Raw genomic sequence first — 22,439 nt, 5'->3', positions numbered from 1 at the left:
GAATGCCACCCTATATGCCCCAGTGGTCGACAGTAGACCAATTGTCATGTGAGAGTACCTTTAAGGAACGGATGTTTAAGCAATGTACCTTTAAGAAATGGAGCTGATCATATTACTGAATTGATATCAGAGGGTGTGGGGAGCTGAGCTCACTTCTGCTTTTTTGAGTTTCAGTTTGAGAAGGCAGCTAGGAGTGTCTGTGTGTTTTGCTGTGAGCTGCAGGAAAAAACACAGAGCTGGTCTGTTGATGTTTGCAATCCAAAGACTATAAATATATTGAATGTAACCTAATGTGTTATTATTTTTGAAGGTTTGAAGTCTTTTGGATGTTTAAAGGAACAATTTGAAGGATTATGTAGTGTTGTAGTCTTTTGAGGGTATATTTGAAGGAATGGGTGTTAAGATATTCAATGTTTGTTTTTAAAAGGTTAACTTGAGTTCATAGAATAAAACATTGTTTTGTTTTAAAAACCATTTGTCCATTTCCGCTGTATCACACCTGGAGAGTACGCCGTGTGCTTCCCACACCACAATCTATTACAAGTTGTGGGTCGGTTGAACTCCATGAAACACTTTGGGGTTCTGTAAAGCCGGACCCATAACACAATGAATAAACTCCTAAAAAAGCAGTTTTGGACAATATGATTTTCTATTTTGTTTTGGGAGTGGATTAGTTGTGATCTGGTAGAGTAAGTGACAGGTTTACTGACAGCAGTCTCCTCTCCGGTTAGCAATGCTGGGCGGCACATGCAGACACTTTTAAGAAGTTGGTAACATTATCAGACGTACAGCCCAATCTCTCGAAACCCTTAGAGAAGAACACAAAGAAAATCATTCCCAGTGCAAAAAATAATTTATGCAGTTTAGAAACATTAAATTAGATTGAAAAAGTAGATGAAAGAAAGTATTCTAAAACCATCAACCTCAACGTCCAAACCTCAACACTGAGTTTGCCAACAGTCATTGCTAAAGTTTAAGCTTCTGTCCAAAGCATTAACACAAATCTTAGATTTATTAACCGGCAACTCTTTCTCAGAAAAGGCTGTGGACGCTGAGTGAATTGAAATGTTCGCAACTGAGATTTGATATTCTTCGTTGATTAAAGGGGTGAGATACAATCTTCTCACTGGATTGGAGAGCAGTCTCGATGGGCTGAATGGCCATTTCGATGACCCCAAAGTCTCCTTTCAGCTGAATTCTGAGAAGAGTTTCTGAAGCATCAGGGACAATGTTTAATGAGACAGGATTTCACAGGCAGGCATACCCCTCCCGGACAGAATGAACCCAAATAATCCCTGACTGAGTGTTTGCGGTAATTAAATAGTTTGTGGTTTGCATTTTGGTGCCTGGCAGTTAGCGGACGGTTCCTGGAGCTGGGCCCGCTCCAGCTCACTGACAGGGACAGTAAGAGGGTCATTTATACCTTGATGTGAAAAAGACTGCAGGGCATTTGAAGCACATCTTCCCAACTTACACTCAGCTTCCCTCCGGGAGCTGTTATTGTCTAGATGACAAGTCCAAATCTTCACAGTAACAGTTTCTATATTTACAGATGAGTGTCCTCTCACGCACCCTCCTGTTGGCTGGACCTCCCCAGGCCTCATTGACCAAAAAGACTAAAGGAAAAATGGAGTCTTCTGTTCAGGCACGACTGTGGCAGTTCAGCATGCTGGAATGGAACCCGCAGGAGATGGGGTAACCCTGGGCACAATGGCTGATCTAACGTTGGTTCGCACATCTCCACACGGTCCTAGTAACCATAGATCTCATTTTCCACCCAGCCGGACTCTCTGCCCATTGCCACTTGGGCTTGATAAGGTTCATAAATTTCATTTGTTACAAAGCCACTCGAGGGACAGTTGGCGGCAACATTGTCATAATCCCGGGAAACATTATCCGGGTCCTGGCTGTGAGGAGAGGTTTGGAATGACGTGTTCTTTATGTGGGGTCGGGCTCCGGTTAAATCAGCCTGGGACTGCTTCATGATGACACTGTAAACCTCCAGGTTTGGAGAGCTGCTTCTGACGGGATCCATCCAGAAATTGTGTTCCTTCACTGTCACCTCACATCGCTCCTTCCTCCTGAAAAAAGAGAGGTTACTTCATGGGAACCCTGACAATTGTTCAAACGCAGCACAGGTACAGAGGCAGGGGGAAGGCAGGGGAGAGGCTGCAGGCAGAGGGAGTGGGAGGGGGAGGAAGGTGGAGGGGAGAGAAGAGGGGTATCTCACAACTGTCACTGTACATGGGCATGTCCTGTCAGCAAGGCATCGGTCAGTGGGGATCGGTCAATGGGGATCGGTCAATGGGGATCGGTCAATGGGGATCGGTCAATGGGGATCGTCAATGGGGATTGGTCAGTGGGGATTGGTCAATGGGGATCGTCAATGGGGATTGGTCAGTGGGGATTGGTCAATTGGGATCGGTCAATGGGGATCGGTCAATGGGGTTTGGTCAGTGGGGATCGGTCAGTGGGGATTGGTCAATGGGGATTGGTCAGTGGGGATTGGTCAGTGGGGATTGGTCAATGGGGATTGGTCAGTGGGGATCGGTCAATGGGGATCGGTCAATGGGGATCGGTCAATGGGGATCGGTCAATGGGGATTGGTCAGTGGGGATTGGTCAATGGGGATCGTCAATGGGGATTGGTCAGTGGGGATTGGTCAATGGGGATTGGTCAGTGGGGATTGGTCAATGGGGATCGTCAATGGGGATCGGTCAATGGGGATCGTCAATGGGGATCGGTCAGTGGGGATTGGTCAATGGGGATCGGTCAGTGGGGTTTGGTCAATTGGGATCGGTCAATGGGGATCGGTCAATGGGGTTTGGTCAATGGGGATCGGTCAATGGGAATCGTCAGTGGGGATTGGTCAGTGGGGATTGGTCAATGGGGATCGGTCAATGGGGATCGGTCAATGGGGATCGGTCAGTGGGGATCGGTCAATGGGGATTGGTCAATGGGGATCGGTCAATGGGGATTGTCAATGGGGTTTGGTCAGTGGGGATCGGTCAGTGGGGATCGTCAATGGGGATCGGTCAATGGGGATCGGTCAGTGGGGGTTGGTCAAAGGGGATTGGTCAGTGGGGATTGGTCAATGGGGATCGGTCAGTGGGGATTGGTCAGTGGGGATCGGTCAATGGGGATCGTCAATGGGGATCGGTCAATGGGGATCGGTCAGTGGGGATTGGTCAATGGGGATCGGTCAGTGGGGATCGGTCAATGGGGTTTGGTCAGTGGGGTTTGGTCAGTGGGGTTTGGTCAGTGGGGATCGGTCAGTGGGGATCGTCAGTGGGGATCAGTCAGTGGGAATCGGTCAATGGGGATCGGTCAATGTTGATCGGTCAATGGGGATCGTCAATGGGGATCGTCAATGGGGATCGTCAATGGGGATCGGTCAATGGGGATCGTCAGTGGGGATCGGTCAATGGGGATCGGTCAGTGGGGATTGGTCAATGGGGATCGGTCAATGGGGATTGGTCAGTGGGGATTGGTCAATGGGGATCGGTCAATGGGGATCGTCAATGGGGATCGGTCAATGGGGATCGGTCAATGGGGATCGTCAATGGGGATCGGTCAATGGGGTTTGGTCAGTGGGGATTGGCCAATGGGGATCGGTCAGTGGGGATTGGTCAATTGGGATCGGTCAATGGGGATCAGTCAATGGGGTTTGGTCAGTGGGGATCGGTCAGTGGGGATCGGTCAATGGGGGTCGGTCAGTGGGGACTGGTCAGTGGGGATCGGTCAGTGGGGATCGGCCAGTGGGAATCAGTCAATGCGGATTGTCAATGGGGATCGGTCAGTGGGGATCGGTCAATGGGGATAGGTCAGTGGGGATTGGTCACGGGGGATTGGTCAGTGGGGATTGGTCAGTGGGGATCGGCCAGTGGGAATCAGTCAATGCGGATTGTCAATGGGGATCGGTCAATGGGGATCGGTCAATGGAGATTGGTCAGTGGGGATTGGTCAATGGGGATTGTCAATGGGGATCGGTCAATGGGGATCGGTCAATAGGGATTGTCAATGGGGTTTGGTCAGTGGGGATCGGTCAATGGGGATTGTCAGTGGGGATCGGTCAGTGGGAATCAGTCAATGGGGATTGTCAATGGGGATCGGTCAATGGGGATCGGTCAATGGGAATCAGTCAATGCGGATTGTCAATGGGGATCGGTCAATGGGGATCGGTCAATGGAGATTGGTCAGTGGGGATCGGTCAATGGGGTTTGGTCAGTGGGGATCGGTCAATGGGGATCGGTCAATGGGGTTTGGTCAGTGGGGATCAGTCAGTGGGAATCGGTCAATGGGGATCGGTCAATAGGGATTGTCAATGGGGTTTGGTCAGTGGGGATCGGTCAATGGGGATTGTCAGTGGGGATCGGTCAGTGGGAATCAGTCAATGGGGATTGTCAATGGGGATCGGTCAATGGGGATCGGTCAATGGGAATCAGTCAATGCGGATCGGTCAATGGGGATCGGTCAATAGGGATTGTCAATGGGGTTTGGTCAGTGGGGATCGGTCAATGGGGATTGTCAGTGGGGATCGGTCAGTGGGAATCAGTCAATGGGGATTGTCAATGGGGATCGGTCAATGGGGATCGGTCAATGGGGATTGGTCAGTGGGGATCGGTCAATAGGGATCGGTCAATGGGGATCGGTCAATGGGGATCGGTCAATAGGGATTGTCAATGGGGTTTGGTCAGTGGGGATCGGAAAGTGGGGATTGGTCAATGGGGATCGTCAATGGGGATCGGTCAATGGGGATCGGTCAGTGGGGATTGGTCAAAGGGGATTGGTCAGTGGGGATTGGTCAATGGGGATCGTCAATGGGGATCGGTCAATGGGGATCGTCAATGGGGATCGGTCAATGGGGATCGTCAATGGGGATCGGTCAATGGGGATCGGTCAGTGGGGATCGGTCAATGGGGTTTGGTCAGTGGGGATTGGTCAATGGGGATCGGTCAATGGGGTTTGGTCAGTGGGGATCAGTCAGTGGGAATCGGTCAAAGGGGATCGGTCAATGGTGATCTGTCAATGGGGATCGTCAATGGGGATCGTCAACGGGGATTGGTCAATGGGGTTTGGTCAATGGGGATCGGTCAATGGGGATCGTCAATGGGGATCGTCAATGGGGATCGTCAATGGGGATCGGTCAATGGGGATCGTCAGTGGGGATCGGTCAATGGGGATCGGTCAGTGGGTATTGGTCAATGGGGATCGGTCAGTGGGGATTGGTCAGTGGGGATTGGTCAATGGGGATCGGTCAATGGGGATCGTCAATGGGGATCGGTCAATGGGGATCGGTCAATGGGGATCGTCAATGGGGATCGGTCAATGGGGTTTGGTCAGTGGGGATCGGTCAGTGGGGATCGGCCAATGGGGTTTGGTCAGTGGGGATTGGTCAATGGGGATCGGTCAATGGGGTTTGGTCAGTGGGGATCAGTCAGTGGGAATCGGTCAAAGGGGATCGGTCAATGGTGATCTGTCAATGGGGATCGTCAATGGGGATCGTCAATGGGGATTGGTCAATGGGGTTTGGTCAATGGGGATCGTCAATGGGGATCATCAATGGGGATCGTCAATGGGGATCGGTCAATGGGGATCGTCAGTGGGGATCGGTCAATGGGGATCGGTCAGTGGGTATTGGTCAATGGGGATCGGTCAATGGGGATTGGTCAGTGGGGATTGGTCAATGGGGATCGGTCAATGGGGATCGTCAATGGGGATCGGTCAATGGGGATCGGTCAATGGGGATCGTCAATGGGGATCGGTCAATGGAGTTTGGTCAGTGGGGATTGGTCAATGGTGATCGGTCAGTGGGGATTGGTCAATTGGGATCGGTCAATGGGGATCGGTCAATGGGGATTGGTCAGTGGGGATTGGTCAATGGGGATCGTAATCGGGATTGGTCAGTGGGGATTGGTCAATGGGGATTGGTCAGTGGGGATCGGTCAATGGGGATCGGTCAGTGGGGATTGGTCAATGGGGATCGTCAATGGGGATTGGTCAATGGGGATTGGTCAATGGGGATTGGTCAGTGGGGATTGGTCAATGGGGATTGGTCAGTGGGGATCGGTCAATGGGGATCGGTCAGTGGGGATTGGTCAATGGGGATCGTCAATGGGGATTGGTCAATGGGGATTGGTCAGTGGGGATTGGTCAGTGGGGATTTGTCAATGGGGGGTGGAAACTTCCACTTCCGAACTCACCTTGTGACAAAGAGACGGAAACAAAAGACTGCGCTGATCAGCAGGAGGAGGAGCAGCAGAGGGATTGTGGGGATGATGATGTAGAGGATATTCAGCGTGTTCTCTGAAATAAATGGAACTCCAATTAAAAGAGGACAATTTCCTGTCTGAAACCACAGATTCAGCAAATATTCTGATGAAAACTGAGGCGATGAGGTTTGATTTGGGGTCAGATGATGTGGATTTCAGCAGATCCCGAAAGGTCACTGAAACTACATTCAATAACTCTCTTATGGCAAAATTGACAAACCATTCAGATCCCTGCTCCTGATCACAATCCTACTCCTGGGGCAAAATTCTCCAGTATCGGCGCGATGTCCGCCGACTGGCACCCAAAACGGCGCAAATCAGTCGGGCATCGCGCCGCCCCAAAGGTGCGGAATGCTCCGCATCTTTGGGGGCCGAGCCCCAACCTTAAGGGGCTAGGTTGGTGCCGGACGAATTTCCGCCCCGCCAGCTGGCGGAAAAGGCCTTTGGTGCCCCGCCAGCTGGCGCGGAAATGACATCTCCGGGCGGCGCATGCGCGGGAGCGTCAGCGGCCGCTGACGGCATTCCCGCACATGCGCAGTGGAGGGAGTCTCTTCCGCCTCCGCCATGGTGGAGACCGTGGCGAAGGCGGAAGGGAAAGAGTGCCCCCACGGCACAGACCCGCCCGCGGATCGGTGGGCCCCGATCGCGGGCCAGGCCACTGTGGGGGCACCCCCCGGGGCCAGATCGCCCTGCGCCCCCCCCCCCCCCAGGACCCCGGAGCCCGCCCGCGCCGCCTTGTCCCGCCGGTAAGAGAGGTGGTTTAATCTACGCCGGCGGGACAGGCATTTTAGCGGCGGGACTTCGGCCCATCCGGGCCGGAGAATCGCGGGGGGGGGGCCCGCCAACCGGCGCGGCGCGATTCCCGCCCCCGCCGAATATCTGGTGGTGGAGAATTCCGCATCCGGAGGGGGCGGGATTCACGCCAGCCTCCGGCGATTCTCCGACCCGGCGGGGGGTCGGAGAATCTCACCCCCGGTGTCAACATGGGCAGCACGGTAGCACAAGTGGAGAGCACTGTGGCTTCACAGCACTACGGTCCCAGGTTCGATTCCCCGCTGGGTCACTGTCTGTGCGGAGTCTCCACGTTCTCCCCGTGTCTGCGTGGGTTTCCTCCGGGTACTCCCGTTTCCTCCCACAGTCCAAAGATGTGCAGGTTAGGTGGATTGGCCGTGATAAATTGCCCTTAGTGTCCAAAATTGCCCTTAGTGTTGGATGGGGTTACTGGGTTATGGGGATAGGGTGGAAGTGAGGGCTTAAGTGGGTCGGTGCAGACTCGATGGGCCGATTGGCTTCCTTCTGCACTGTATGTTCTATATTCTAACCTCAGGAGGGAACAGTGTCCACAACAATCTCAATGTCCAATAGCACCTTCAGGAGAGGAGGGGGACCCTGTATCCCAGTGAGAGTCAGCACCTTCAGGAGAGGAGGGGGACCCTGTACCCCAGTGAGAGTCAGCACCTTCAGGAGAGGAGGGGACCCTGTACCCCAGTGAAAGTCAGCACCTTCAGACGAGGAGGGTCCCTGTACCCCAGTGAGAGTCAGCACCTTCAGGAGAGGAGGGAGACCCTGTACCCCAGTGAGAGTCAGCACCTTCAGGAGAGGAGGAGGACCCTGTACCCCAGTGAGAGTCAGCACCTTCAGGAGAGGAGGGGGACCCTGTACCCCAGTGAGAGTCAGCACCTTCAGGAGAGGAGGGGGCCCTGTACCCCAGTGAGAGTCAGCACCTTCAGGAGAGGAGGGGGTCTGTACCCCAGTGAGAGTCAGCACCTTCAGGGGAGGAGGGGGACCCTGTACCCCAGTGAGAGTCAGCACCTTCGGGAGAGGAGGAGGACCCTGTACCCCAGTGAGAGTCAGCACCTTCAGGAGAGGAGGGGGTGTGTACCCCAGTGAGAGTCAGCACCTTCAAGAGAGGAGGGGGACCCTGTACCACAGTGAGAGTCAGCACCTTCAGGAGAGGGACCCTGTACCCCAGGGAGAGTCAGCACCTTCAGGAGAGGAGGTGGGATACTGTACCCCAGTGAGAGCCAGCACCCTCAGGAGAGGAGGGGGACCCTGTACCTCAGTGAGAGTCAGTACCTTCAGGAGAGGAGGGGACCCTGTACCTCAGTGAGAGTCAACACCTTCAGGAGAGGAGGGGGACCCTGTACCCCAGTGAGAGTCAGCACCTTCAGGAGAGGAGGGTGACCCTGTATCCCAGTGAGAGTCAGCACCTTCAGGAGAGGAGGGGGACCCTGTATCCCAGTGAGAGTCAGCACCTTCAGGAGAGGCACCCTGTACCCCAGTGAGAGTCAGCACCTTCAGGAGAGGGACCCCGTAACCCAGGGAGAGTCAGCACCTTCAGGAGAGGAGGTGGGATACTGTACCCCAGTGAGAGCCAGCACCTTCAGGAGAGGAGGGGGACCCTGTACCTCAGTGAGAGTCAGCACCTTCAGGAGAGGAGGTGGAGTGGACCCTGTACCCCAGTGAGAGTCAGCACCTTCAGGAGAGGAGGGACCCTGTACCCCAGTCAGAGTCAGCACCTTCAGGAGAGGAGGGGTCCCTGTACCCCAGTGAGAGTCAGCACCTTCAGGAGAGGAGGGGACCTGTACCCCAGTGAGAGTCAGCACCTTCAGGAGAGGAGGGGACCCTGTACCCCAGTGAGAGTCAGCACCTTCGGGAGAGGAGGAGGACCCTGTACCCCAGTGAGAGTCAGCACCTTCAGGTGAGGGGGTCTGTACCCCAGTGAGAGTCAGCACCTTCAGGAGAGGAGGGGACCCTGTACCCCAGTGAGAGTCAGCACCTTCAGGAGAGGAGGGGACCGTGTACCCCAGTGAGAGTCAGCACCTTCAGGACAGGAGGGGACCCTGTACCCCAGTGAGAGTCAGCACCTTCGGGAGAGGAGGAGGACCCTGCACCCCAGTGAGAGTCAGCACCTTCAGGTGAGGGGGTCTGTACCCCAGTGAGAGTCAGCACCTTCGGGAGAGGAGGGGACCCTGTACCCCAGTGGAGTCAGCACCTTCAGGAGAGGAGGGGACCCTGTACCCCAGTGAGAGTCAGTACCTTCAGGAGAGGAGGGGGACCCTGTACCCCAGTGAGAGTCAGCACCTTCGGGAGAGGAGGGGGAGTCTGTACCCCAGTGAGAGTCAGCACCTTCAGGAGAGGAGGGGACTCTGTACCCCAGTGAGAGTCAGCACCTTCGCGAGAGGAGGGGGAGTCTGTACCGCAGTGAGACTCAGCATTGAGATAGATTGAGAACTTCATTCATAAAAATATTGCCTAAAATGAATTGCTGAATAGATGGCCCAAGCATCATGTGACTCCAGGTCACTCCTGCCAATGAACAGAGACACTATCCATTGGACGAGGCTTTGTGGATGTGAATTGATGCTTCGTATTGAACATACAACCCAGCAATAAACAGTCACTGATCAATATTTCCAGATTTACCTCCTGATTGGTCCACGATCTCAGTTGAATCCACCTCTCTCCCGATAGAAGTGACTGTGGAACCATCTAGAAGATTCATAATGGAAGAGACTTGAGATGAACATGTTCTGTCATCAGTCCCAGAGGGCAGCCTGGCCTCAGAAACTCCAGTAGATCCCCCCGCCACGCCAGCGCACAGGGCGAAGTAGCTGACCTCCACCCCAACAGGATCCGCCTTCGGGCGATCAGCGAGGTGAAGGCTAAAACATCTGCCTCCGCGCCCTCTTCCGACCCCGGCCAATCCCATACTCCCAATATGGCTTCTCGGGGACCTGGTTGAGTCTCACGTGCACCACCTTTGAGTTCACCCTGAAGATCTCCCTCCAATACCCTCCAGTTTTGGACAGGACCAAAACATATGAACGTGATTAGTGCCCCCCCCCCACAGTGCTCACAAACATCCTCCACCCCCTCAAAGAGTCGGTTCATTCTGGCCTTTGTGAGGTGCGGCCTATACACTACCTTCAGCTGTATCAGCCCCAACCTCGCGCACAAAGTTGATGCATTCACCTTCCGGAGCACCTCACACCACAACCCCTCCTGTCCATGGTGAGTCTGATGGTTGGATGGAACTTATTGATGTCATCGTGAAGTCGTTTCAGTGATTCTTAGCCGTGGGTCCAAAGGAAACAAATGTCATCGATGTATCTGGTGTATAACGTCGGTTTAAGGTCCTGTGCAATGAAGAGGTCTTGTGGTAGTGAGTTCCAGTCTCACACACTCGCTGTGGTAGTGAGTTCCAGTCTCACACACCCGCTGTGGTTGTGAGTTCCACAGTCTCACACACTCGCTGTGGTAGTGAGTTCCAGTCTCACCCACTCGCTGTGGTAGTGAGTTCCACAGTCTCACACACTCGCTGTGGTAGTGTGTTCCAGTCTCACACACTCGCTGAGGTAGTGAGTTCCACAGTCTCGCACACTCGCTGTGGTAGTGAGTTCCAGTCTCACACACTCGCTGTGGTAGTGAGTTCCAGTCTCACACACTCGCTGTGATAGTGAGTTCCACAGTCTCACACACTCGCTGTGGTAGTGAGTTCCAGTCTCACACACTCGCTGTGATCGTGAGTTCCACAGTCTCACACACTCGCTGTGACAGTGAGTTCCACAGTCACACACACTCGCTGTGATAGTGAGTTCCACAATCTCACACACTCGCTGTGGTAGTGCGTTCCACAGTCTCACACACTCGTTGTGGTAGTGAGTTCCACAGTCTCACACACTCGCTGTGGTAGTGAGTTCCACAGTCTCACACACTCGCTGTGATAGTGAGTTCCACAGTCTCACACACTCGCTGTGGTGGTGAGTTCCACAGCCTCACATACTCGCTGTGGTAGTGCGTTCCACAGTCTCACACACTCGTTGTGACAGTGAGTTCCACAGTCTCTCACACTCGCTGTAGTTGTGAGTTCCACATTCTCACACACTCTCTGTGATAGTGACTTCCACAGTCCCACACACTCGCTGTGATAGTGAGTTCCAGTCTCACACACTCATTGTGGTAGTGCGTTCCACAGTCTCACACACTCGCTGTGATAGTGAGTTCCACAGTCTCACACACTCGCTGTGATAGTGAGTTCCACAGTCTCACACACTCGCTGTGATAATGAGTTCCACAGTCTCACACACTCGCTGTGGTCGTGAGTTCCACAGTCTCACACACTCGTTTGATAGTTAGTTCCACAGTCACACACTCGCTGTGGTAGTGAGTTCCACAGACTCACACACTCGCTGTGATAATGAGTTCCACAGTCTCACACACTCGCTGTGGTAGTGAGTTCCACAGTCTCACACACTCACTGTGGTAGTGAGTTCCAGTCTCACACACTCGCTGTGGTAGTGAGTTCCACAGTCTCACACTCTCTCAGTGATGGTGAGTTCCACAGTCTCACACTCACTGTGATAGTGAGTTCCACAGTCTCACACTCTCGCTGTGGTAGTGAGTTCCACAGTCTCTCACACTTGCTGTGATAGTGAGTTCCACAGTCACACACACTCGCTGTGATAGTGAGTTCCACAGCCTCACACACTCGCTGTGATAGTGAGTTCCAGTCTCACACACTCGCTGTGATAGTGAGTTCCACAGTCTGACACGCTCGCTGTGGTAGTGAGTTCCACAGGCTCTCACACTCGCTGTGATAGTGAGTTCCACAGTCTCACATGCTCGATGTGGTAGTGAGTTCCACAGTCTCACACAATCGCTGTGGTAGTGAGTTCCAGTCTCACACACTCGCTGTGATAGTGAGTTCCACAGTCTCACACACTCACTGTGATAGTGAGTTCCAGAGTCTCACACACTCGCTGTAATAGTGAGTTCCAGAGTCTCACACACTCGCTGTGGTAATGAGTTCCAGAGTCTCACACACTCACTGTGGTAGTGAGTTCCACAGTCTCTCACACTCGCTGTGGTAGTGAGTTCCAGTCTCTCACACTCGCTGTGTAGTGAGTTCCAGTCTCACACACTCGCTGTGATAGTGAGTTCCACAGTCTCACACACTTGCTGTGATAGTGAGTTCCTCAGTCTCACACACTCACTGTGGTAGTGAGTTCCAGTCTCACCCACTCGCTGTGGTAGTGAGTTCCACAGTCTCACACACTCGCTGTGGTAGTGAGTTCCAGTCTCACACACTCGCTGAGGTAGTGAGTTCCACAGTCTCGCACACTCGCTGTGGTAGTGAGTTCCAGTCTCACACACTCGCTGTGGTAGTGAGTTCCAGTCTCACACACTCGCTGTGATAGTGAGTTCCACAGTCTCACACACCCGCTGTGGTAGTGAGTTCCAGTCTCACACACTCGCTGTGATCGTGAGTTCCACAGTCTCACACACTCGCTGTGACAGTGAGTTCCACAGTCACACACACTCGCTGTGATAGTGAGTTCCACAATCTCACACACTCGCTGTGGTAGTGCGTTCCACAGTCTCACACACTCGTTGTGGTAGTGAGTTCCACAGTCTCACACACTCGCTGTGGTAGTGAGTTCCACAGTCTCACACACTCGCTGTGATAGTGAGTTCCACAGTCTCACACACTCGCTGTGGTGGTGAGTTCCACAGCCTCACATACTCGCTGTGGTAGTGCGTTCCACAGTCTCACACACTCGTTGTGACAGTGAGTTCCACAGTCTCTCACACTCGCTGTGGTAGTGAGTTCCACAGTCTCACACACTCGCTGTGATAGTGAGTTCCAGAGCCTCACATACTCGTTGTGATAGTGAGTTCCACAGTCTCTCACACTCGCTGTAGTTGTGAGTTCCACATTCTCACACACTCTCTGTGATAGTGACTTCCACAGTCCCACACACTCGCTGTGATAGTGAGTTCCAGTCTCACACACTCATTGTGGTAGTGCGTTCCACAGTCTCACACACTCGCTGTGATAGTGAGTTCCACAGTCTCACACACTCGCTGTGATAGTGAGTTCCACAGTCTCACACACTCGCTGTGATAATGAGTTCCACAGTCTCACACACTCGCTGTGGTCGTGAGTTCCACAGTCTCACACACTCGTTTGATAGTTAGTTCCACAGTCACACACTCGCTGTGGTAGTGAGTTCCACAGACTCACACACTTGCTGTGATAATGAGTTCCACAGTCTCACACACTCGCTGTGGTAGTGAGTTCCACAGTCTCACACACTCACTGTGGTAGTGAGTTCCAGTCTCACACACTCGCTGTGGTAGTGAGTTCCACAGTCTCACACTCTCTCAGTGATGGTGAGTTCCACAGTCTCACACTCACTGTGATAGTGAGTTCCACAGTCTCACACTCTCGCTGTGGTAGTGAGTTCCACAGTCTCTCACACTTGCTGTGATAGTGAGTTCCACAGTCACACACACTCGCTGTGATAGTGAGTTCCACAGCCTCACACACTCGCTGTGATAGTGAGTTCCAGTCTCACACACTCGCTGTGATAGTGAGTTCCACAGTCTGACACGCTCGCTGTGGTAGTGAGTTCCACAGGCTCTCACACTCGCTGTGATAGTGAGTTCCACAGTCTCACATGCTCGATGTGGTAGTGAGTTCCACAGTCTCACACAATCGCTGTGGTAGTGAGTTCCAGTCTCACACACTCGCTGTGATAGTGAGTTCCACAGTCTCACACACTCACTGTGATAGTGAGTTCCAGAGTCTCACACACTCGCTGTGATAGTGAGTTCCAGAGTCTCACACACTCGCTGTGGTAATGAGTTCCAGAGTCTCACACACTCACTGTGGTAGTGAGTTCCACAGTCTCTCACACTCGCTGTGGTAGTGAGTTCCAGTCTCTCACACTCGCTGTGTAGTGAGTTCCAGTCTCACACACTCGCTGTGATAGTGAGTTCCACAGTCTCACACACTTGCTGTGATAGTGAGTTCCTCAGTCTCACACACTCACTGTGGTAGTGCATTCCACAGTCTCACACACTTGCTGTGGTAGTGAGTTCCACAGTCTCACACACTCGCTGTGATAGTGAGTTCCACAGTCTCTCACACTCGCTGTGATAGTGAGTTCCACAGTCTCACACACTTGCTGTGGTAGTGGGTTCCACAGTCTCACACACTCACTGTGGTAGTGAGTTCCTCAGTCTCACACACTCGCTGTGGTAGTGAGTTCCACAGCCTCACATACTCGCTGTGATAGTGAGTTCCAGTCTCTCACACTCGCTGTGATAGTGAGTTCCACAGTCTCACACACTCGCTGTGGTAATGAGTTCCACAGTCTCACACACTCGCTGTGATAGTGAGTTCCACAGTCTCACCCACTCGTTGTGATAGTGAGTTCCACAGTCTCACACACTTGCTGTGATAGTGAGTTCCACAGTCTCACCCACTCGCTGTGATAGTGAGTTCCACAGTCTCACACACTTGCTGTGGTAGTGGGTTCCACAGTCTCACACACTCGCTGTGGTAGTGAGTTCCACAGTCTCACACACTCACTGTGGTACTGAGTTCCTCAGTCTCACACACTCGCTGTGATAGTGAGTTCCACAGTCTCACACACTCGCTGTGGTAGTGGGTTCCACAGTCTCACACACTCACTGTGGTAGTGAGTTCCTCAGTCTCACACACTCACTGTGGTAGTGAGTTCCACAGTCTCTCACACTCTCAGAGTAATGGAGTTATTTATATTTCCAGGTGAGTTTTCGATCACAGCTCAGCACAGTTTGGTGATAGTTCAGTTGAATTTGAGCTTCCTGTCTGAGTTGGGCTGGGTTAAAATCCCTCTTGGTGTGTTGAAGGAAACAGTTCCCCTTGTTTTAATGAACACAGGAAACACAATCGACTGGCATATCACTCCACACAATTGTGGGTTGAAAGTTTGGTCCTGTTGGTGGTGTTAGCTGCCCCCAGAGTGACACAACTCAGCCCCACACCCCTACTCACCCCCTGTTCTCCTCACAATGCCCTGGCCCCTCACCCATTCCCACATCCTCCCTCAGTTCGGAGAGTGAGTGTTGCCTCTTACCCACATCAGAGCTGGTTCCCTCAGTGGGAGCTGGTGTTGACCCTGGGTTCAAGGAGTCGTGTACTGTGAGCATAACAGAGAGATTCGGTCAGGGTTAGAGGTCAATATCTGTGTGAATAAATGGACATCATTGGACAGATCCTGCCCACTCCCCCACACCCGCTCTCACCCTCCAACCCCACCATCTCCTCCCATTTCCTCATTTCTAAACACTGCCACACTTTCCCAAACACTCTTAAACTTCACTCCTTCCCTCACTACCTCCCATTGCGCAGTCCTAATCCTCAGCCACTATCCCCTCTGCACCGTTCGCCCAGACCTTCACTCTCTTCCCTAGCCACCCCTCCCCTCATGCTATTCATAGAATTTACAGTGCAGATGGAGGCCTTTCGACCCATCGAGTCTGCATCGGCCCTTGGAAAGAGCACCCTACTTAAGCCCACACCTCCACCCTATCTCCGTAACCCAGTAACCCTACCTAACCTTTTTGGACACTAAGGGCAATTTATCATGGCCAATCCACCTAACCTGCACATCTTTGGACTGTGGGAGGAAACCGGGGCACCCGGAGGAAACCCACGCACACACAGGGAGGATGTGCAGACTCCGCACAGACAGTGACCCAGCTGGGAATCGAACCTGGAGATCTCAAGCTGTGAAGCCACAGTGCTAACCACTGTGCCGCGTGATGCCAACCCACTCCTTTATCCAAGCCCATTCCTCTCCACGCCATCATCAGCACACCGCAATCCCCCCCCGCCCCCCAGGCTGTGCTGAGCCAGGTCACATTTCCAGGGGGTTCCTGTCACTTACTCAAGGATAGGTTGAACTGAGGTCAGAGGTTGGTCCCAGCCAGAACCAATCGGTGGGGAGGGTTTACCTGGAGCGTACTTGCAGATGAAATTGTTTTTCATGTTGCAGCGGTCATCGTTCCATTGGTAAAGATACGGACCTCCCATTCCTGAGGAGGCAGAGGGCTGGTGGTACATCACTACACACACCTCCCGGCCACATGACGGCTCATCCACATACCAGTTTCTGAAAGAGAGAAGATATAAGAAACCACGACAACCTTGTCCTATCGGTTCCCTTAGTTCCTATTTCTTTTATTTTGTCTTTATCATTTCTGGTCCATGGATCATTAAGGGCAGCACGGTAGCATTGTGGATAGCGCAATTGCTTCACAGCTCCAGGGTCCCAGGTTCGATTCCGGCTTGAGTCACTGTCTGTGCGGAGTCTGCACATCCTCCCCGTGTGTGCGTAGGTTTCCTCCGGGTGCTCCGGTTTCCTCCCACAGTCCAAAGATGTGCGGGTTAGGTGGATTGGCCATGCTAAATTGCCCTTAGTGTCCAAATTGCCCTTAGTGTTGGGTGGGGTTACTGGGTTATGGGGATAGGGGGGAGGTGTTGACCTTGGGTGGGGTGCTCTTTCCAAGAGCCGGTGCAGACTCGATGGGCCGAATGGCCTCCTTCTGCATTGTAAATTCTATGAGACATCCTTTAAGTCGAGCAGAGGAAGTAAGTAATTCAAAGTGTCAAAATAGTGCAGTGTGTTATAAAGTTTTGTATTTTGGGCAGAAGAACCCAGACTTTATGGCACCCAAGAGATTTGGAAGGGTTTGTTTTGATCGAGATAGATATATTTCTGATTTTAAAAATGGGTTAAAGGGATTTGGGCAACAGGTGGGGAGGTGGATTTGAGACCAGGAAGAGATCAGCCAGGATCTGATTGGATGTCGGAGCAGCCTCGAGGCTGAATTGCCGACTTCTCCTCCCAATTCCGATGATCCTATAATTGGCTGGCTGGTGGCCATGGATTGGCCAGGGACAGCATTCTGCCCAGCAACCAACGGCGATTGATTCCTGTCAGGGTGGGGTTTTTCACAGAAAATACAGGAGGAGACACTGGAGCTCAAGGCAGAAGCAGCTCTCTCTCTTCTCTGCTGCCTGCTGTTGGAAGGCAGGAGCTTCTCGACCCTGAAAGATGAAAGCTGTCTCTCTCTCTCTCTCTTGAATGCAGCTTCCTGCTATTCCCCTGCAGGGAAAACCACAGGAAATACAGAGACAATAGAGGCAGGAGGAGGCCATTCGGCCCCTCGAGCCTGCTCCGTCATTCACTATGATCATGGCTGATCATCAAGTTCAATAACCTGATCCCGCCTTCCCCCCATATCCCTCGATCCCTTTAGCCACAAGAGCTGTATCTAATTCCTTCCTGAAATTACACAACGTTTTGACCTCAGCTACTTTCTGTGGGAGTGAATTCCACAGATTCACCGCTCTCTGGGTGAAGACATTTCTCCTCACCTCAGTCCTAAAAGGTTTACCCCTTATCCTCAAACTATAACCCCTAGTTCTGGACTCCCCCACCATCAGGAACATTCTTTCTGAACCTATCCTGTCGAACAAGGTTATGAGGGGCATAGTCAGGGTGGACAGGGAGCAGCTGTTCCTCTTAGTTGAAGGGTCAGTTACGAGGAGACACAGATTCAAGGTGAGGGGTGGGAGGTTCAGGGGGGAATTTGAGGAAAAGCGTTTTTACCCAGAGGGTGGTGAGGGTCTGGAGCGCACTGCCGGGGAGGGTGGTGAGGGTCTGGAACGCGCTGCCTGGGAGGGTGCTGACGGTCTGGAGCGCACTGTCTGGGAGGGTGGTGAGGGTCTGGAACACACTGTCTGGGAGGGTGGTGAGGGTCTGGGACGCGCTGCCTGGGAGGGGGGGTGAGGGTCTGGAACGCGCTGCCTGGGAGGGTGGTGAGGGTCTGGGAACGCACTGCCTGGGAGGGTGGTGACGGTCTGGGACGCACTGTCTGGGAGGGTGGTGAGGGTCTGGAATGCACTGTCTGGGAGGGTGGTGAGGGTCTGGAACGCGCTGCCTGGGGGGGTGGTGAGGGTCTGGAATGCACTGTCTGGGAGGGTGGTGAGGGTCTGGAACGCACTGCCTGGGAGGGTGCTGACGGTCTGGGACGCGCTGCCTGGGAGGGTGGTGAGGGTCTGGAACGCACTGCCTGGGAGGGTGCTGACGGTCTGGAGCGCACTGTCTGGGAGGGTGGTGAGGGTCTGGAACACACTGTCTGGGAGGGTGGTGAGGGTCTGGGACGCGCTGCCTGGGAGGGGGGGTGAGGGTCTGGAACGCGCTGCCTGGGAGGGTGGTGAGGGTCTGGGAACGCACTGCCTGGGAGGGTGGTGACGGTCTGGGACGCACTGTCTGGGAGGGTGGTGAGGGTCTGGAATGCACTGTCTGGGAGGGTGGTGAGGGTCTGGAACGCGCTGCCTGGGGGGGTGGTGAGGGTCTGGAATGCACTGTCTGGGAGGGTGGTGAGGGTCTGGAACGCACTGTCTGGGAGGGTGGTGAGGGTCTGGAACGCGCTGTCTGGGAGGGTGGTGAGGGTCTGGAACGCACGGCCTGGGAGGGGGATGAGGGTCTGGAACGCACGGCCTGGGAGGGTGGTGAGGGTCTGGAACGCACTGTCTGGGAGGGTGGTGAGGGTCTGGAACGCGCTGTCTGGGAGGGTGGTGAGGGTCTGGAACGCACGGCCTGGGAGGGTGGTGAGGGTCTGGAACGCACTGCCTGGGAGGGTGGTGAGGGTCTGGAACGCATTGCCTGGGAGGGGGGTAACGGTCTGAAACGCACTGCCTGGGAGGGTGGTGAGGGTCTGGAACGCGCTGCCTGGGAGGGTGGTGAGGGTCTGGAACGCACGGCCTGGGAGGGTGGTGAGGGTCTGGAACACACTGTCTGGGAGGGTGGTGAGGGTCTGGAGCGCACTGCCTGGGAGGGTGGTGAGGGTCTGGAACGCATTGCCTGGGAGGGTGGTGACGGTCTGGGACGCACTGTCTGGGAGGGTGGTGAGGGTCTGGAACGCATTGCCTGGGAGGGTGGTGAGGGTCTGGAACGCGCTGCCTGGGAGGGTGGTGAGGGTCTGGAACGCATTGCCTGGGAGGGGGGTAACGGTCTGAAACGCACTGTCTGGGAGGGTGGTGAGGGTCTGGAACACACTGTCTGGGAGGGGGGTGAGGGTCTGGAACACACTGTCTGGGAGGGTGGTGAGGGTCTGGAACACACTGTCTGGGAGGGTGGTGAGGGTCTGGAACACACTGTCTGGGAGGGTGGTGAGGGTCTGGAACGCACTGTCTGGGAGGGGGGTGAGGGTCTGGAACACACTGTCTGGGGGGGTGAGGGTCTGGAACGCGCTGCCTGGGAGGGTGGTGAGGGTCTGGAACGCACTGCCTGGGAGGGTGGTGAGGGTCTGGAACGCGCTGCCTGGGAGGGTGGTGAGGGTCTGGAACGCGCTGCCTGGGGGGGTGGTGAGGGTCTGGAACACACTGCCTGGGAGGGGGGTGAGGGTCTGGAACACACTGCCTGGGAGGGGGGTGAGGGTCTGGAACACACTGTCTGGGAGGGGGGTGAGGGTCTGGAATGCACTGCCTGGGAGGTCTTCGTAGTAAAACTGCAGTGTTAATGGAAGCCTACTTGTGACAATAAAGATTGTTATTATTAATATACAATGTGAACAGTTGGGGTCCTAGCACAGATCCCTGCGGTCCCCCACTAGTCACTGCCTACCAATCGGAAAAAGCCCCATTTATTCCAACTTTGTGCTTCCTGTCTGCTAACCAGCTTTCTATCCATCTCAAGATACTTCCCGTAATCCCATGCTCTTTAACTTTACATATTAATCTGCTATGTGAGACCTTGTCGAAAGCCTTCTGAAAATCTAAATGAATCACATCCACGGGTTCTCCCTGGTCAACTCTACCAGTTACATCTTCAAAGAATTCCAGTCGATTTGTCAAGCATGATTTTCCTTTCGTAAATCCATGCTGACTTTATCTGATTACACCACTGCTTTCCAAATGCTGGGCTCTGAAATCCTTGAGAATGGACTCCAACAACTTCCCTACTACCGATGTTAGGCTCACTGGTCTATAGTTCCCTGTTTTCTCTCTACCTCCCTTTTTGAATAGCGGGGTTACACTCGCTACCCTCCAATCTGTAGGAACCATTCCAGAATCCAAGAATTTTGGAAAATGATCACCATCGGATCTACTATATCCGGGGCCACTTCATTAAGTATTCTGGGATGAAGATTATCAGGCCCTGGAGATTTGCCGCCTTCAATCCCATTAATTTCCCCAAAACCACTTCTCTACTAATACTAATTTCCTTCAGCTCCTCCCTAAAACTTGTGTTTCTCAGAACTTCTGGTACATTATTCATGTCTTCCTTTGTGAAGACAGAGCAAAGTATGAATTTAGTTCCTCAGCCGTTTCTTTGTTCCCTGTTATGAATTCCCCCGTTTCTGACTGTAAGGGGCCTACATTAGTTTTTATTAATCTTTTTCTCTTTACATACCTGTAGAAACTTTGACAGTCAGTTTTTATGTTCCCACTAGTTTACTTTCAAATAGCATTTTCCCCTTTTTAATCAATCCTTTTGTCCCCCTTTGCTGAATTTTAAACTGTTCCCAATCCTCAGGTCTTAAAATATAGATGAGGAGGAATTTCTTCAGCCAGAGGGTAGTGAACCTGTGGAACTCTTGCTAAAAAGAACCTGTGGAACTTTTTCTTGCTAATTTTTATGCCTCTTCTTTGCATCTAATACTATCTCTAATTTCCCCTGTAAACCACAGTTTTGGTCACAGTTCCCTTTCTACTCTTGTGCCAAGTTGGAATAAACAACTTTTGGAGTTCACCTATTTGTTCCTTGAATGCTGCCATTGCCTGTCCACTGTCCTTCCTTTCAGTAATGTTTCCTAGTCCGTCATAGCCAGCTCATACCTCACACCATCATAGTTACCTTTATTGAGATTCAGACCCTGGTCTTAGAATCAGCTGCCTTGCTATTCACCTTGATAAAGTATTCTACCATATTATGGTCACTCATCCCCAAGGGTTCTCTCACAACGAGATTGCCAACTAATCCTTTCTCATCGCACAACACCCAGTCCAAGATGGCCTGTTCCCTTGTTGGGTCCTCAGTGTATTGGTCCAGAAAACCATCCCGTACACAATCCAGAAATTCCTCCTCTATTGCACTGTGACTAATTTGATTCACCCAATCTGAATGCAGATTAAAGTCACCCATAATCACAGATGTTCCTTTATCACCGTGCATCTCTGATTTCCTGTCTAATGCTATTCCCAACATTACCACTGCAGTTTGGATGGTCTATATACCACACCTACAAATGTTTTTTGCCCATTGGTGTTTCCTAACTCCACCCAGACAGATTCCACATCATCTGTACTAATATCTTTCCTCAATACTGTATCAATATCTTCTTTCATCAACAATGCAACTCCACGACTTTCTCCTTTCTGTCTGTCCTTCCTGAAACTGAATAGCCTCAATGTTTAGTCCCCATCCTTGGTCACCTTGGAGCCGTGTCTCCGTAATCCCAACTATATCATATCCCTTTACATCTATCTGCGCAAATAATTCAGGCATTTTATTTTGAATGCTCTGCGGGTTCAGGTACAAAACCTTAAGGCTAGTCCTTTTAATGTTCCTTGTCCCATCCCTACTATTTTTTACAGTGTTATTATCTGATACAGGCCCTTGATTTCTCTGCCTATGCCTTGCAGTAACTTCATTGCAGTGTTAATGTAAACCTACTTGTGACAATAAAGATTATTATTGTTATTTTTCTCTTGTTCTCGATTCCCCCTGCTCTGAATCCTTACATAGGTTCCCATCCCCATGCCATATTAGTTTAAATCCTCCCCACTGCTCGAGCAAGTACACCCCCCCCCCCCCCCCTTACCAAAGGACATCAGTTACAGTCCTGCCCAGATGTAACCCGTCCAGTTTGTACAGATCCCACCCTCCCCCAGAACCGGTCCCAATGCCCCAGGAATCTGAAACCCTCCCCCTGACACCATCCCTTCAGCCACGTATTCATCCTATATATCCTGTCATTTCTACTCTGACTAGCACGTGGCACCGGTAGTAATCCTGAGATCACTGACTTTGAGGTCTGACTTTCTAACTCCCTATATTCTCCTTTCAGGATCTCATCCCTTTTTTAACCTGTGTCGTTTGTACCGATGTGTCTGGCTGTTCACCCTCCCCCTCCAGAGTGTCCAGTACCCGCTCAGGGGCATCCTTGACCCTAGCACCAGAGAGGCAACATTCCATCCTGGAGTCGCGTCTGCAGCCACAGAAACACCTGTCTATTCCCCTTACAATCGAATCCCCGATAACTATCACATTCCCACACTTTCTACTCCTCCCCTCTGCAGCAGAACCAACCGTGGTGCCA

The 22,439-nt window shown here is 52.6% G+C and overlaps 1 protein-coding gene across 3 annotated transcripts in view; it reads right to left on the bottom strand.

Moving 5' to 3' along the window:
* Positions 1–834: 834 nt before the first annotated feature.
* Positions 835–22,439, bottom strand: part of layna (layilin a) — a 47,104-nt gene continuing 25,499 nt past the window's right edge. For 2 of the 3 annotated variants that reach the window (XM_072486343.1, XM_072486341.1), the window contains 5 exons: positions 16,062–16,219; positions 15,182–15,244; positions 9,699–9,764; positions 6,204–6,306; positions 835–2,081 (listed from right to left, as the gene is read on the bottom strand). In XM_072486343.1, the coding sequence (XP_072342444.1) occupies positions 1,751–2,081; positions 6,204–6,306; positions 9,699–9,764; positions 15,182–15,244; positions 16,062–16,219 (721 nt within the window). In that variant the 3' untranslated portion in view covers positions 835–1,750. The remainder of the gene's footprint in view (positions 2,082–6,203; positions 6,307–9,698; positions 9,765–15,181; positions 15,245–16,061; positions 16,220–22,439) is intronic. The other variant, XM_072486342.1, reaches the window with a different exon arrangement.

This window comes from Scyliorhinus torazame, chromosome 21 (assembly GCF_047496885.1).
Source record: "Scyliorhinus torazame isolate Kashiwa2021f chromosome 21, sScyTor2.1, whole genome shotgun sequence".
In the NCBI taxonomy this organism is placed as follows: Eukaryota; Metazoa; Chordata; class Chondrichthyes; order Carcharhiniformes; family Scyliorhinidae; genus Scyliorhinus; species Scyliorhinus torazame.
Note: the sequence above shows the minus strand (reverse complement) of the source record. Positions and strands in the feature narration are given on the sequence as shown.